This window comes from Biomphalaria glabrata, chromosome 3 (genome assembly GCF_947242115.1).
Source record: "Biomphalaria glabrata chromosome 3, xgBioGlab47.1, whole genome shotgun sequence".
NCBI classification, from domain to species: Eukaryota; Metazoa; Mollusca; class Gastropoda; family Planorbidae; genus Biomphalaria; species Biomphalaria glabrata.
In genome coordinates this window covers 5998147-6012530 of record NC_074713.1, presented here as the reverse complement: position 1 = coordinate 6012530, position 14384 = coordinate 5998147, and the positions used below count along the sequence as shown (strand labels likewise).

Genomic DNA, 14384 nt, shown 5'->3' with positions numbered 1-14384 from the left:
AATTATTTCCTGGTTTGTAATCACATTTTCTAGGGTCTCAAAATTAGTGTTTCACCATATTAAAAAGTTCATCTGAAAACCCGTGTGTGGCTGTATTTTGTATACAATTTTCAGAAGAGAGCGTGGAACCATTGAAATGATCTTTGCCGCAAGACAGCTCCAGGAGAAATGCCAAGAACAAAATGCAGACTTATTCTCAATAGGGCCTATATGTCAACCTAACAAAAGCATTCGACACTGTTAGCAGAGAAGGACTTTGGAAGATTATGTCAAAGTATAGATGTCCACAAAAGGAAAGTGGAAAACCATCAGAGACCTTCGAAGTATCAAACGGGGTTAAACAAGGCTGTGTCCTATCACCTACACTGTTCAGTATCATGTTCTCTGCTATGCTGACAGATGCATTCACAAATAGAGAAAACAGCGGGATAAATATAGCATACAGATTTGATGGTGGCCTATTCAACCCGAGGCGGCTCAAAGCAAAATCAAAAATAAAATCAGCAGCTATCAGGGGCTTGCTATTTGATGACGACTGTGCCCTAAATGCCTGCTATGAAAATGATCTGTATAGCATCGTCAGTGACTTCTCAAGAGCATGCTCAGACTTTGGCCTTACCATTAACACACACACACACACAAATACTGAAGTCTTATATTTACCTGCGACAGGGAAAGCCTACTCGGATTGAAGCATCAAGATAAATCGACATGATATAAATGCAGTGGACAGATTCTCATATCTTGGCAGCACACTGTCCAGAAAGGAAAGATCGATAATGATAATCGATAATCCTATGGCGGACTGTCTAAAAATGTCTGGAACAGACGAGGTATCACCACAAATACAAAGCTAGGGATCTGTCGAGCTGTCATCCTCCATACATTGCTGTATGCCTCCAAAACGTGGAAAGTGTACAGAAAACATGCAAAGAAACTGAACCACTTCCACATGACATGCCTAAGAAAAATATTGAATGGCAAATAGCAAGAAAAAATACCAGATACTGAAGTTCTTCGAAGAGCGGGTCTGCAAAGCATCCACACAATCCTGAATCAGTCCCAGCTGCGATGGCAGGACACGTCTGCAGAATGGCAAACCGCCGCATCCCTAAAAACTCCTGTATGTTCAATTAAAGAAAGGAAAACGCTCGCAAGGCGGACCAAAAAAAAACGCTTCAGAGACACCCTTAAAGCTTCTTTGAAGGCGTTCAGCATAGACCCTGCCATCTGGGAGACAGAGGCACATGACAGAGCATCATGGCGTCGCGCTGTGAAAACTAGCGCACAGTTGCTGAGGAAAAAAGCGAACAGCGTTGGCAGAAGAAAAGCGCCAGAGAAAAAAAAAAAAGCAAGGCCAATGACACTAGCTCCAGCTGAAATAACCTGCCCAGTGTGCAGCCGAACTTTCCGGGCTCACATAGGTCTCACCAGCCACACGAGGAGGCACACAATCCCATTGCAAAACCCTCAGCCCCCTGAATGACAAAAGTGGTCATCATTGAACCACGATGGACGAACTGTATATACAACTTTCTGCCAATATTCTATATGCAACAGTTTTATTTATTGATTGGCAAAATTAAGTGCAGCCAAATTATCTTTAGCTATTGAGGACTTGCACAACGAAGTGAGAACACTTTGTATCTTGGAAGACACCGGGTTGGTTGGTAGAAATGGTGTAGAAGTGTTAATTGTAAACTTAAAATTGTACCTAGCAGGAAGTTGTAGCCTATCACACATAATGAAAATCTACACAGTAGGCTGTCACAGAGAAAGAAAATACATATATAGTATATAGTATTACATAGAAAAAAAAACGGCCAAATAGACAATGTTAACGCTCTTTAATGGATAGAACTGAAAGATGAAACCTGCCTTTATTTGGATCAATGTTTGTCTCAATGTTTGTCTCAATGTTTGTCCCAATGCAGATCAAAGGTAATGAGCTGTTGGGAAAGATTGACTATGTTAACTATATTGAATATGAAGTAGAACTTTGACACCGAAGTTTCTGGAAATAAAAAAATAAAATGGTTAACATGTTTGACTAAATTGGCCTAGGAACACGCGTAAGACGTAGGCCTAATCATCATCTTCTTGAAGTAACGTCTGTATTTTATAAAATAAGATAAGATAATCTTGCAAGAACCAAAACTTAACAATGAAATTCATACGTCTGTATTCATACGGCTAGTCTCTATGGCCTCCTTCAGTCGCGAAGCGACTATGGATCATCTCATGGAAATGAGATGAATGCCTGGGCATTAGCTGTGGTCGGAACGATGTCGCCCACACATCAGTTCCCCCTCTCCACGCAGCTGATGTATCCAAAGGAACGGCAGTGCCTATAGGCCTACAGTTTGGGGTCAGCGGCGTCGCAGGTTCTGCCAGAGTGTAGCACTGGGTGCTGCAAACTGCCTTAGGGTCGCCAGCTCCTGATTTTTCCTCAGGGTTGACTCCCGAAGCCTTTCCCATGATTGGGTAAAGCTACAAGGCAACAGAGGTTTGAATTCAGAGTTTTCCTTCTCTTATAGGCTAGTACGGTATCAGTATCGGACCTTCATTGGCACTGATGCGCGGTGCATAATGTAGGACCAATTTAAATGTAAACACCGTTTTTCTTTTTACATTTTTAATGCACTATTGTAATTCATAGATATATCTGCTCTTAAAAACACCTTCGCTTGGCATAATTAAAGCAACTCCCCCCCCCCCCCAAAAAAAAAACTTTTTGCTAACGTCCAGTTATTTAGACTCGCCCCGCTTTCGATCGGACACATTTGGTCATCATAGTTTTAATCCCTTTATCATATATAGATCGGACCCAGATATCAGTGGCTTAAGCTACGTTTCTATTTATCCAATAAATATGATGCTCTATGTTAGGCCTATATATATACCTAAGCCCTAGATCTATCTGTTCTATCAATAATGCTAACAAATTTATTTAAATTTGGAAGCAACACTTATGCCAAACAGTCAATTAAAAGTCATTTATTATTAAAGTTTGTGTATAGAAAATTCTGAATTTATTTATCCTATATATGTGCTTCTTTTTTTAAAATGCTTTTGGGAAGTTTAAAACAAAAACTATCTATTTGTAGGAATTGTAGAGCTATATTTTTGTCCATGACTGAGAGGCATATAAACCGTTGTATTGGCTGAGACTAAAGACAGCAAGAAAGCCTTTTTCCCAAATACCCGCTCTCCACAAAAAAGATTGGACACTATCGCTCTGAGCATGCTGTAAGATGCACTATACAAAAGCAATTTATTTATATATTTTTTTTAAATATAGAGTGACATTTAACGGCATAGTCTAAATGAGTGGACACTCGTATAAAAATGACCGTCATTTCCATAGATCAATATATCTTAAAAGTCTTATGCTTTAGATCTAGATATATTTGTATCTGCACCCCACAAATTTTTACCGATGAAAGGTCAGAGTGCAAGGGTCAACTTTAAAAAACTCTCAAATCCAACAAAAATACTCGTAAAAAAAAAGAAAAAAAAGTAATGTAAGAAAAAAATGAAATAATTTAGTTATATATATATATCTATCAATACATATAATTCAATGATATAGAGCTACATTAAATTATTTCTACCAGTATTAAGATAAAATAAATAAACGACAGTTTAGTATTTGAGAGTATGAAGAAGGATACAGGTTAGGAAATGACTTGCGCATGAGGTCCTTTCCGGTTTCGCCATTACTTCTAGAGTGGTGAGATTTTTTCGTCAGCTACACAATAAATACTTTATTTTAGTTTTTCTCATATCATTTACAATTTATTGTTTTCTTTTTGTATTTATAGCATTTCCATGTAATTTAAATTGATAGCTCATCAATACTAGCTTTGAAAATATTGTCTAGTGCACTTAAAATGTTATTGCTGTTAAAAAAGGCATGGCCACCGCCATGACATTTTCACGACAACGTGATAGCATTTTGATGTTATTATTAATATTTAATATTTTTACTTGTTTATAGATCTAAATTGGTAATTATTTGACCAAGGAAAAAAATGAAAATATTTAGAGCGCTAGATTCCAGATCTAGAAATCCTCGGCCACTAGAAGATTAATTTAATTAATTAGGGTATGGCTGCCTGGCGGGGCAGGTCGTGTGATTTCAGCTGGACTGAATTTCTGAAAGTTAAAAGATTCAGTTGTGACATTCCTCTGTGACGTTCTTCTCGATAGTCCTGGGTCCATACCCTGCCTGCTGCCATCATCTTGCGGGAGGTATGGACTAGGAAATAGATTTATCTTCAACTCAGAAGGAACATACAAAACGTAAAACATTTTAATTTTACAATTACAAACATGCATTTTTTTTACCAAGGTTTCTAGAGTCTAGAATCAAATTTAATATACAGTCTAGATCTATTTGTTGCTTTATTTTCTTATATTCCTGTGGCTGATCACCTGATTCTTAAGGATAAATTGAAGATTTTTTAGCTATTCATGACGATGCAAACTAAACATTGTAAAACAGTACTAGAGTAAAGGATGGTTGTCGGACACGCTAAGCCATTCTCCGGCCATTTTTAAGTTTCAAAATTCATAACTCCGTAATGGTCTAACCTATGAATAAACTGATGGTGTCAATGAATTCGTCATCCTTTTTTCTATAAAAATAGCTATTTTGTAATGTATCACTACGCATAGTAGGTACTTTGATAAAAAATTCAACTTTAATGAATCTAAATGAAACTAGTATAGTTAGATAGATCTTTTTGAATGGAGTTCATTGATACCTCATTTATGCTTCTAGGTTAATTAGAACATAAGTTATGACCATTTTAGTATCGGAAAATTAGCCTATTAAAATACCCAAAAAATTGTGACCGAAAGGAGGAGCTTATACATTTAAATTGCTATAACTTTTTAACGCTTAAAGATAATGTAATAAAATTTTCCATAGAAATGCGCAATTATGTTCTGATAATTATGACAATTTTAAATCTGGGATATCTATTAACATTTTTTTGTGTTAAGCCCTTGATGATGGGGTAGGTGTTGAAAAACGACAGAAACGGAATACATATTCACACATAAATGGTCATAACTTTTAAACCAATAGAGATAATTGAATGAAATTTTCAACAGAAATGCATGTTTATGTGTTATTTATTTCTTCTTTATAATTCTGAGATAGAAGTTGAAACTTTTTTTTTAATTTCTTAAATGTGGGTCGACATTTCGAAAACGATAAAAAAAAAAAAATGTTGACACTTACATGGTTATAACTTTTTAACCAATAGCGATATGCAAATGAAAATTTCAACAGAAATGCATGAATATGTGTTATTTATTTATTCTATTATAGTGCTGAGAAAGACGTTTAAGAAAAAATTTTCTTTGTTAACGTGGAACGACAATTTAAAAAACGACCAAAATTTATGTTGGTCATAACTCTTTAACCAATTGAGATATTTAAATGAAATTTTAAACAGAAATGCATGATTATGTGTTTTCCATTTTAACACTGAGATAAGAATTTTTTTGAAAATTTGATTTTTGATAAATGTGGAATGACAAGTTTGAGTTTTTTTCGACAAAATATTATGTTGACACTTATGGTTATAACAACCAAAATTTATGTTGGTTATAAATTTTTAATTAATTGAGAAATTTAAATGAAGTTTTCTACAGGAATGCATGCATGATTATGTGTTATTTGTTTATTTTATTATAATCTGAGACAGAAGTTTTCATTATGTTGACACTTAAAATGTTGCAACTTTTTTAGCCATAAATTACTTTTTAGGCTTTTAACTGAAATGAACAACTTTTTGCTGATACTTATAATAAACTTTGGATGAATAGCATGTTGGAAAAACAACACAAAAATAAAAACAAAAATTTCTATTTCATACTTTGAGAGCTGTAACATTTTAATCTAGACTTTTGAGATAATTATACAAGATTTACAAAATTAAAACAAATTTAAAAAAAAAAAGAGTATTTAAATATACATATAATGTAAATAACAAATATAGATTTCTTGATGTCATCAGTCTGAGTGCGTTTGCAAATGTACGTCAGTATCCAAAGCTTGCGAGGATCATGCATGATTGTTTGAAGATGAACATTGTTTGGGTGTACCCTATCTGTTTTGCTGAAATAGAATAAATACTTTTAATGCATACCAATGTAGGCTTGCTGAAAAGGTAAAATTATCAAGACTTAATATAAATGGTTCATAGCACAATTATCATCTGTATTGTGAAATTATATTTTTCACATTAAATAAATAACATCCCAGATATGCAACATGTTCCATTAAAATAAAATATATCTAACTATTTGATGGGTAAGCACATAATGGATTTGTTTGTTGTTGGAAATTATCAATTGAAGTACTGTCTCTGTAGCACCTTACAAAAACCTTCAGCAAGTTCTTTAGTGATCTTGATAAATACTTCATCAACAGTCACATTTCTCAGGGTTTTCAGAACGAGAGTCTGGCCAAAGCAATCAGTTAGTATTGAAATTCTCTGGAGAATCCACAATGGCCTTTAGTGGCTTTAGTTTGTCAATGCAGACCTTCACATGAGAGATCTAGAAAACAAGAGAATAAATATAATAGCTGCATAAATGGTATCTTTAAAATGTTTCATCTTTCATTTTGTAGATTAGTGTCATCCACGGTCCAGTCAACATCTTGCCAAAAAGCCCTGTTAATAAATATAATAAATGTCAAAAGGGTTGAGACACCTAAAAAGGAATTGTTTTGAAACTATAAAAATGAATTTACAAAAGAAAATGTAAAAGTTATTACCTTAAAAGACTGACCGCTTTTCTGCAACAACAAGCTCAGTGTTGTTCTGTGTTACCTGGCCTTTCAGTAGCCTCAACATCACCTTCAGGTCGCAACTTCTTCACCATACTAGGTCGTTCAGTGCTGTCTTAGGACTTGGATAGGTGTCTTTTTGCCAGCAGCATCGATAGAAATTTTTTTATCCAAGTAGGGTGCAACTAGGTGCCAGCTGCGGGTAATCTTCCTGCAAAAGTTCTTCACATCAGTCATATGCCTTGTAAAATGTTTTACTTATTTCGGATGTTCCTTCAGAGTTGAAGATAATTACTTCCTAGTCCAAACCTCCCGCAGGACGACGGGGGATGGGAGCGGGCAGGGTTTGAACCCGGGACCATCGATAAGTCCGAACGACAGTCCAGCGTGCAAACCGCACGACCAGGCAGCCAGCCTTCGAAATTTATTGTCAACAACATCGACATCAAGGCCTGCCACGCCCACATTATCTGGGGAAAATGTAACAAAAAAAAGTTAGTTTTATTTAATTGTGAAAAAAAAAATGTTTCAAACAAAATTACACATATGTACAATTTTAATAAAATGCAGTTTAATAAGACATTTAATGTAAAATAGAAGGCTCAACTTCATAAGTCCAAGTCCAGCCAAGCCTTTACTTTAAAATAAATTTCTACAATTATCCTAAATCATATAGAGAATATAGTAGATTTAAGTAGATCTATAGATTAATATCTGAAAATTTATTTTCATTGAAATAAAATGATATTTCAATTGATTTGTGTTTTATTTTGTTTATAACTTGTTTATAACATAATTAGTAGTGATTATTATGGTAACTATCACGTAAAATTGTGTATAAAAATTGTTTTATAATTATCGCAATTATATTACCAGCTATTGCAAGAATTATCACTTAAATTTAACTAAAAACGAAAAATATCAATTGAACTAGGTTGAAATCATTCTAAAAGTTTAAAAAATAACATTCAAAATCACGGATGATTAAATAAATCTGTTCTAGATGATGGATTAAAAAAAAATCGATCTAACAAAAAAGCTATGCAGCCATTGATAACCATTGAATCTATCATTTCCGGTTAGTAATGGCGGCTAGTTTCGTTTTCTAGCCAAGATACTTGATGCACTGGGTCACTTTTTACTAAAAAAGTGTAACACTTATTGCGATAATATGAACAAAAATAGTTAGATTAGATATTAAGGTACATGGATTGACTTAAATAACTATGCTTTTCAGAATAATAAAAAAACTATGGATGGTCAACTTACCCCTATGCTCAACACGCTGGAACTCCATGAAGACGATAGAAAAGCACTGATATAAATCCAAAGAATTAACTGATATCCGATCCTTGAACAAACAAAGGGCTCCGATTATCCTTTTGTGTCTGATTTTGAAGACAAAACCAGACTGGAACGAAATCACCACTGCTTTCGGCTTAAATACTGCCGCACGAATACTACCGGTTCCGGTAACCAAAAAAAATCTTGCGCGACCGGAAAATCGAAGTATCTACGCATAGTTAAAATTAGATCTGATGTGAAGAGGGGTAGGTTGGGTTTTCTGATGCGTAAAAGTTTTCGTCATGATTTTTGTCTCTGTAAAAGTTGTTGGCCGGTTTGGAGATTTATCGGACACTTCAAAGGAAATAGATGTCTTCTATATATTAAACATGTTATTATTAAGACATTTCATCCTTAATTTTATTATTCTGTACATTAGCGCAACGACACAAGCCATATTATCACTTTTCCCACGCTCCACGCTTTCATTCTCGGCTTGTAACTGACGTCACACCACGGCCACTACTTTGGGCCTAGCTTAGCTGGTCGCGCTAGGGGAAAAAATCGCCTCTGTTTGGGGGGGGGGGGGAGAGAAGAGGAGTATTCTCTCTAGTCTACCTACGGGGCACTTTTTTTCCCCCGTAGCACAGCTCCACTAGCGCAGTGCGTGCCTGTCTCACCTTAGCCTTTATGGTACCAGTCAGATAATTGCTAGTCTCCTGCTCTCTCTCTCACCTGCCTTTTTTTTTTTTTTAGAGCGTGTAATGGTATGCTTAAGAGACGTGGAAAAAAGGGGGGGGGGGAGAGAGACTTCATGTAGTATACTCTCTTTTGATTTTGACAATCTCTTAGAATTTTGATGTTTCACACAATGGCCATTTAGCGCACCTGGTCGATCAATAATTGTAGGCTCGAGGTCTACAATGATATTGCTATTGTGACTTTTTTTTTTCAGCTGCCCATTGATGCCAATTTATTATTGTATATATATGGGCACCTAAGTGCTATAACATTTGTACATATTTGTTGCATATTAAATGGTTTAAAATAAATGGTTATACGTTTTGCATACACCACATTAACTTTTTTTTTATAAATATGTTACGAATTTTTTTTTTTGTGAAACATGTAACAAACACACACAAGAACACATACATAACTTAAATATACATTTTCTACTATATTATTTTATCAAACAACAAAATTATTCTTGTAAATGTTTAAAAAAAAAACAATAACAATTTGTTTATTTCCCCATAAGTACTGTGTCAAGTTATTTCCCTTTGATGACTAGCGTCATATGACGATATGTTTTCTTATTCAGAAAGGTAAAACTTGTTGGCCACCCCCTATTTACATGTTAAGTGGGAAAAGAGAGTCTGGGTTGTACAATTTATCTGTTTCTAGTGCCTATTTAGAAGCATTATATCTGGGTTTTAATTGGGTAATGCATCTAGGGGCTTAAAAATTGTCTTAGCTCCAGACCCTATCTCGTTCTTCCCCTTGGGAGAAAAAAAGCTAAGTTTTACAGTAGTCTACTTTGACCCCAGATAAAATTACTTTCTCTCAATATAAAAGGGAGCTGTACGTGTCGGAAGTGTGACAAAATAGTCCATGCGCAATATTTATACGGAAGTTGGGTAGTAAACATTCAAATAAAGAAGATTTAATAATAATACATCGAGGTGGCCGATATGCGAGACGAAACCCGGGTGGCCGACAACCATCCGTTACTCTACTAGAATAGAATCATTCATTCATTGGTAAAAAAGAGCGGGGAGTAGTCCTAGATTGGCGTGTAGATTCTAGATCTACTTTGCTTATAATAGATCTAGAAGATTAAAATAAAAGTATGATAAAGCTGCAAAGACTTAACTAAATGCAAAATTGAAATGTCTAACTAAATTATAATTATAAGACTTAATTAGCTACCAGGCCCACAACATACATACATTTCCCAAATTCTGTCTTATGTGTGTTTACGTCTTAGGGTACTTACCATTTTAATTAAATTTGCAAGTTTCTTAATTACAGGTTTGACCACAAGTTCAGTATTTTAGGTCCCATTGAAGTTTGCATTGGCTTGGGGGTAAACTTAAGTCGTCTTAAGTTTAGTAAAAGTTAGGCCAAAGTCTTAACTACAGTAGATATACCTGATTGAGTGTGATTCAAGACAAGTTTATTAGATTGATGTTTTTGGAATTTTGATTTATTGACAATATTTACGTTTTGTTAAATATCCACTTACCACTACCTCAAATCTAGCTAATCAGGGCTAATTGTGCTTTTGTGTTTTAATTACAGGTGGCAAAATGCAAATCTTCGTTAAGACCCTCACGGGCAAGACCATCACACTTGAGGTAAATATGTCTTAATTTGGCGGGGGGAGGGGGTAAAACTTTACAGAATTATTTTCCAAAAAGAAGTTGTTACTTCAATAGTTCTCTAATTCTTAAGAATGGTAGTTGATATATCCATAACATTTTTACATAATTTATGAAAGTGTTATTACCAGCAATATGTTTTCTTGAATCAACAAACTATTTAAAACTTATAAGAATAGGCCTAATTGGAATTCACTCCTTGGACTGTTTAGAATTGTGGAGATAAGAAAAAATTGCAGTTTGAAAGATGATTTCAAATTGTTTCCATTGGTTAGTACAAACTACTTTAAAAAATGTAAAAGGTTTTTAACACCTTGCTGTCATTGTTTATTAATAATCTGCTTACACTGTCTGTTGCTGATTTCTCTTGAAGTTCTCCATTTTCTCTTTACAATTTTTTATTCAAATATTAACAATTTCTCCTAACACTTATCAGATCTAGTTGCAGCTCTGCTTCAGAAATAATTAATTCTAGATCTAAAAAATGTCTAATGTTTTCCTTTCATTAAAATGAAATTTTCTATTTCAGGTCGAGCCCAGTGATACTATTGAAAATGTCAAAGCTAAAATTCAAGATAAAGAAGGTTAGTGTGTTTTTATTTATTATTAAAATTAAAAACAAAACCTCTTCCATGTCTGAGCCTTATAGCACTTGTTGCTTAAGGTTTTTCGTATGAGAAGAAACAACAAACTATCATTTCATTGCAAGTCTGAAAATATCAGCAGCTTGCTTGGAAAAGATATACACAGATCCTGCTGAATCCAAACAAAATGTAAGACAATCACTGTTTCTCTTTAAGCCTATAAAAAATGTGCTTTATCTGGATAAGATATTTTGAAATTGTATTAGAAATTTAAAGTGCTAAGTTTTCTTTACGCAATTTTTTCTCCCTGTATTTTCTAGGCATTCCTCCAGATCAGCAGAGGTTGATTTTTGCAGGAAAACAGCTTGAAGATGGACGTACTCTATCTGACTATAACATTCAAAAAGAGTCTACCCTCCATCTAGTGCTGAGACTTAGAGGTGGTGGTAAGAAGCGCAAGAAGAAGAACTACACAACCCCTAAGAAAAATAAGCACAAGAAGAAGAAGGTCAAGCTTGCTGTGCTGAAATACTACAAGGTTAGTTAGTCATTACATTCAAATGATTGCGTTGATGACTCTTAGGACACCATTGAACTATGGATGTAAATAAAAAAGATCTGAGCAATCATGTGTGCTTTACTTTTGATTTCATAGACGTCTATTGCTTACTTTGAAAAAAAAAAAGATTTATCTGGTATAGATTATTGCAAGTTATTCCTTTAACCCATTAGCTCCTTCTGCAGGTGATTACAAATAATTTTGGAGATTACCGATTCTATTTTTAATAAAATCGGGAAGGTTTTTATTTTTAAAATAATTTTTCAAACGAACAGGCCCATAGCCCCAGTGTATAAGCCCCCATGTGGGAAAATGAGTATTTTTGAAGTTTTTTATAATCTAGTGGTATTAAACGTATATATTTTTTAAAACTAGACATATAGTTCTATTTTTTAAAGTTATCTGTTTGTTTAGTTGTATTAGATCTTCAATTTGATTATTTTTTGCAAAATACATATTTTTTAGTTTTTTTTAAATACGGAGTTATCCCTCCTTGCTTAGGACTTTGAAAGGGGTTTTTTGAACTGGAAATAGGAGCTATTGGGTTAAAAAATCTTGCTTTTTTTATTTATTCCCCCATGAAGCTAATTTCACATTTGTACAAGGTGATTTTAAGTTTTAAATATAAGTGTCATCTATTTCTATTGACAACGTGGATATCCTAATGAACAGCATTTATTATTGGAGCTCATGTCATCATAATATATTCCAGTTGGGCCTGTAATATAGTAACCACTAGATAAGTAATAAGCAATGTCAGGCATGTTATATTATGTTAGCTTTCCATAATGGGTTTGGGGGGGGGGGCGTCCAACATTATGCCCATAATGGGGTTTGGGGGGGGGGCGTCCAACATTATGCTTCCTATCTCCATAATGATTCATAGAATGCTAATAACTGGATTGACTGGGATTTGAACCCTTGGTACAACTCTCAGCCAGATTGCTATGATGACACTTAGGACACCATTGAAATGAATATGTAACTACATTCAACTGAGCAATCCCTGGCTTGTAGACTGTTACATGCATGTTAAAACCCTTTTCATTGTGCCTCTAGTGGAACCCATTTTATCCTTTCTCCTTAGAACTAATAATTTCAGAGGCTGTTTTTATGTTGGCCTGATTACAAATGTTGAGTTTATGTGTGTGAGTGTATATATACACAACCCACCCCACCCAATGGTCCATGGAACCCTGCCTCTATCTCTACCATCCCGTGGGAGGTATGGGTTAGGTATGTAATAAATTCAATAAGAACATCGGGAAAAATGTAAAACACATTAAAACAGCCAATTTAATCATATTTTTTTTTTTGTTATAAATGTTTTTAATGATGAAAACTAAAATGTTTAACATTTAAGAAAATGTAGGTCTACTTCTAAACCTTTTATTTTTATATGTTTGATGCACAAATTCATGTTAAGATGTAAATAGATTGCTATGATGACTACTTAGGACACCTATGAATTACTACAATAATGTAATCACTCACTATACTGAGCAATCTTAAAAAAAAGAAACTTTTAAATATAAAATCATGTTAGATTCAATTCAAATAAAATGAGACTATTTTTACAGGTTGATGAGAATGGCAAAATCACCCGCCTTCGTCGTGAGTGCCCCAACAAATACTGTGGTGCTGGTGTGTTTATGGCTTCTCATTTTGATAGACAGTACTGTGGTAAATGTTGCCTCACTTATGTCTTTAACAAGCCAGAGGAAGAAGCAGAATCATAAACTGCACTTGTTTTCAATAATAAATTTCAAAATCTAAAATGCATTGTTTTTTTTTGTGTTGAATAGTATAGGAAATTAATCATTTAGTAACAAGAGTTGTAATAGGTTGTATCAACCTTTGGTTTCTTCATACATATGAAAAAATGGTTTACATCTATTGTTTAAAAGGTTAACTTTATCAAGTTAAATCCAATTTTTTTTCCATTTAAATAATTTAGAAAATTAAATACTGACTATAAACATATATGTACAAAAATAAAAGTACATTAAGACCAAACCTAAATCATAATGTTATCTTCACTAGTTCAGAATTTGTGCACATTAAAGAATAGATTTAGTAAAATGTAGATTGTAATTTAAACTTTGGTTCTTCAAAATGTCAAAAGAAATGTCATGCTCGTTTGTTGCCAGCAGTGGGCTTTCAGAATACTGATCAACTTCTAGTGAAAGACAATAACTGGCCTAACGCTTATATATATATACAAATATCCACAAGTCAGACTTAAAAATGATTACTAGGCATTAAAGAAGTATTTTATGATGTTAATTTAGTCATTTCCTGTTCCCAAACACTAAGGAAATTAACCATTCAAAAGAGAAGCTAATATAAATATTAACGTTCTTCATTTTCAGAATTTAGATTTCAGTTTAGTAATATATGAAAGCGCTAAAAAGAATTCACTATGGTCCAGATCTTTTAAGCACATTGTTTCTATAAGGCTAGTGTTACTAAAATAAAAAAGATCTAATGAACAAGTTAGTCTGAATATGCAACAGAGAGTGGACTGATTAAAGTTTGTTCTAATTGTCACTAAATCATAGAACACAAAGCTTCTAAAGTATGTTCTACAAAAGGAAAGTTAATCTTAATGTTTGTAGCTGTAAATATTTTATTCTAGTGTTGCTAAATGAACTTCATGTTGTTCTGAGTTCATGCCATACCTACATGCTACACACATGTAATACCTGTCACATGCATGTCAAGCACTGTTATTCTACCATTATCACATGATTAAAGCTGTTGAA

At 34.0% G+C, this 14384-nt stretch overlaps 1 protein-coding gene and 3 non-coding genes across 5 annotated transcripts; all 4 read left to right on the top strand.

The window, feature by feature from the left end:
- Positions 1 to 3638: 3638 nt before the first annotated feature.
- On the top strand, positions 3639 to 13397 carry LOC106052615 (ubiquitin-40S ribosomal protein S27a). Of its 2 annotated transcripts, none has more exons than XM_056023046.1 (5): positions 3639 to 3733; positions 10397 to 10452; positions 11006 to 11060; positions 11381 to 11598; positions 13200 to 13397. In XM_056023046.1, exons 2-5 carry the CDS (start codon positions 10405 to 10407, stop codon positions 13356 to 13358), a joined length of 480 nt encoding a protein of 159 aa, XP_055879021.1. In that variant the 5' UTR covers positions 3639 to 3733; positions 10397 to 10404; the 3' UTR covers positions 13359 to 13397. The 2 variants fall into 2 exon arrangements, with proteins under 2 accessions (XP_055879021.1, XP_055879020.1); XM_056023045.1 differs by lacking the exon at positions 3639 to 3733 and adding an exon at positions 9378 to 9420.
- LOC129925493 (small nucleolar RNA SNORD58) lies at positions 11625 to 11687 on the top strand. The gene has a single exon (XR_008777258.1). It is a non-coding gene; the product is annotated as a small nucleolar RNA SNORD58 (small nucleolar RNA).
- Positions 12562 to 12623, top strand: LOC129925494 (small nucleolar RNA SNORD58). The gene has a single exon (XR_008777259.1). It is a non-coding gene; the product is annotated as a small nucleolar RNA SNORD58 (small nucleolar RNA).
- On the top strand, positions 13057 to 13126 carry LOC129925495 (small nucleolar RNA SNORD58). The gene has a single exon (XR_008777260.1). It is a non-coding gene; the product is annotated as a small nucleolar RNA SNORD58 (small nucleolar RNA).
- Positions 13398 to 14384: the final 987 nt, after the last annotated feature.

Coding starts and splice junctions, on each gene's coding strand:
- LOC106052615 (XM_056023045.1), top strand. CDS start 9,393: ATGACGATATGTTTTCTTATTCAGAAAG. Junction 10,453..11,005: donor GCAAGACCATCACACTTGAG/GTAAATATGTCT, acceptor TTTCTATTTCAG/GTCGAGCCCAGTGATACTAT. Junction 11,061..11,380: donor TAAAATTCAAGATAAAGAAG/GTTAGTGTGTTT, acceptor TGTATTTTCTAG/GCATTCCTCCAGATCAGCAG.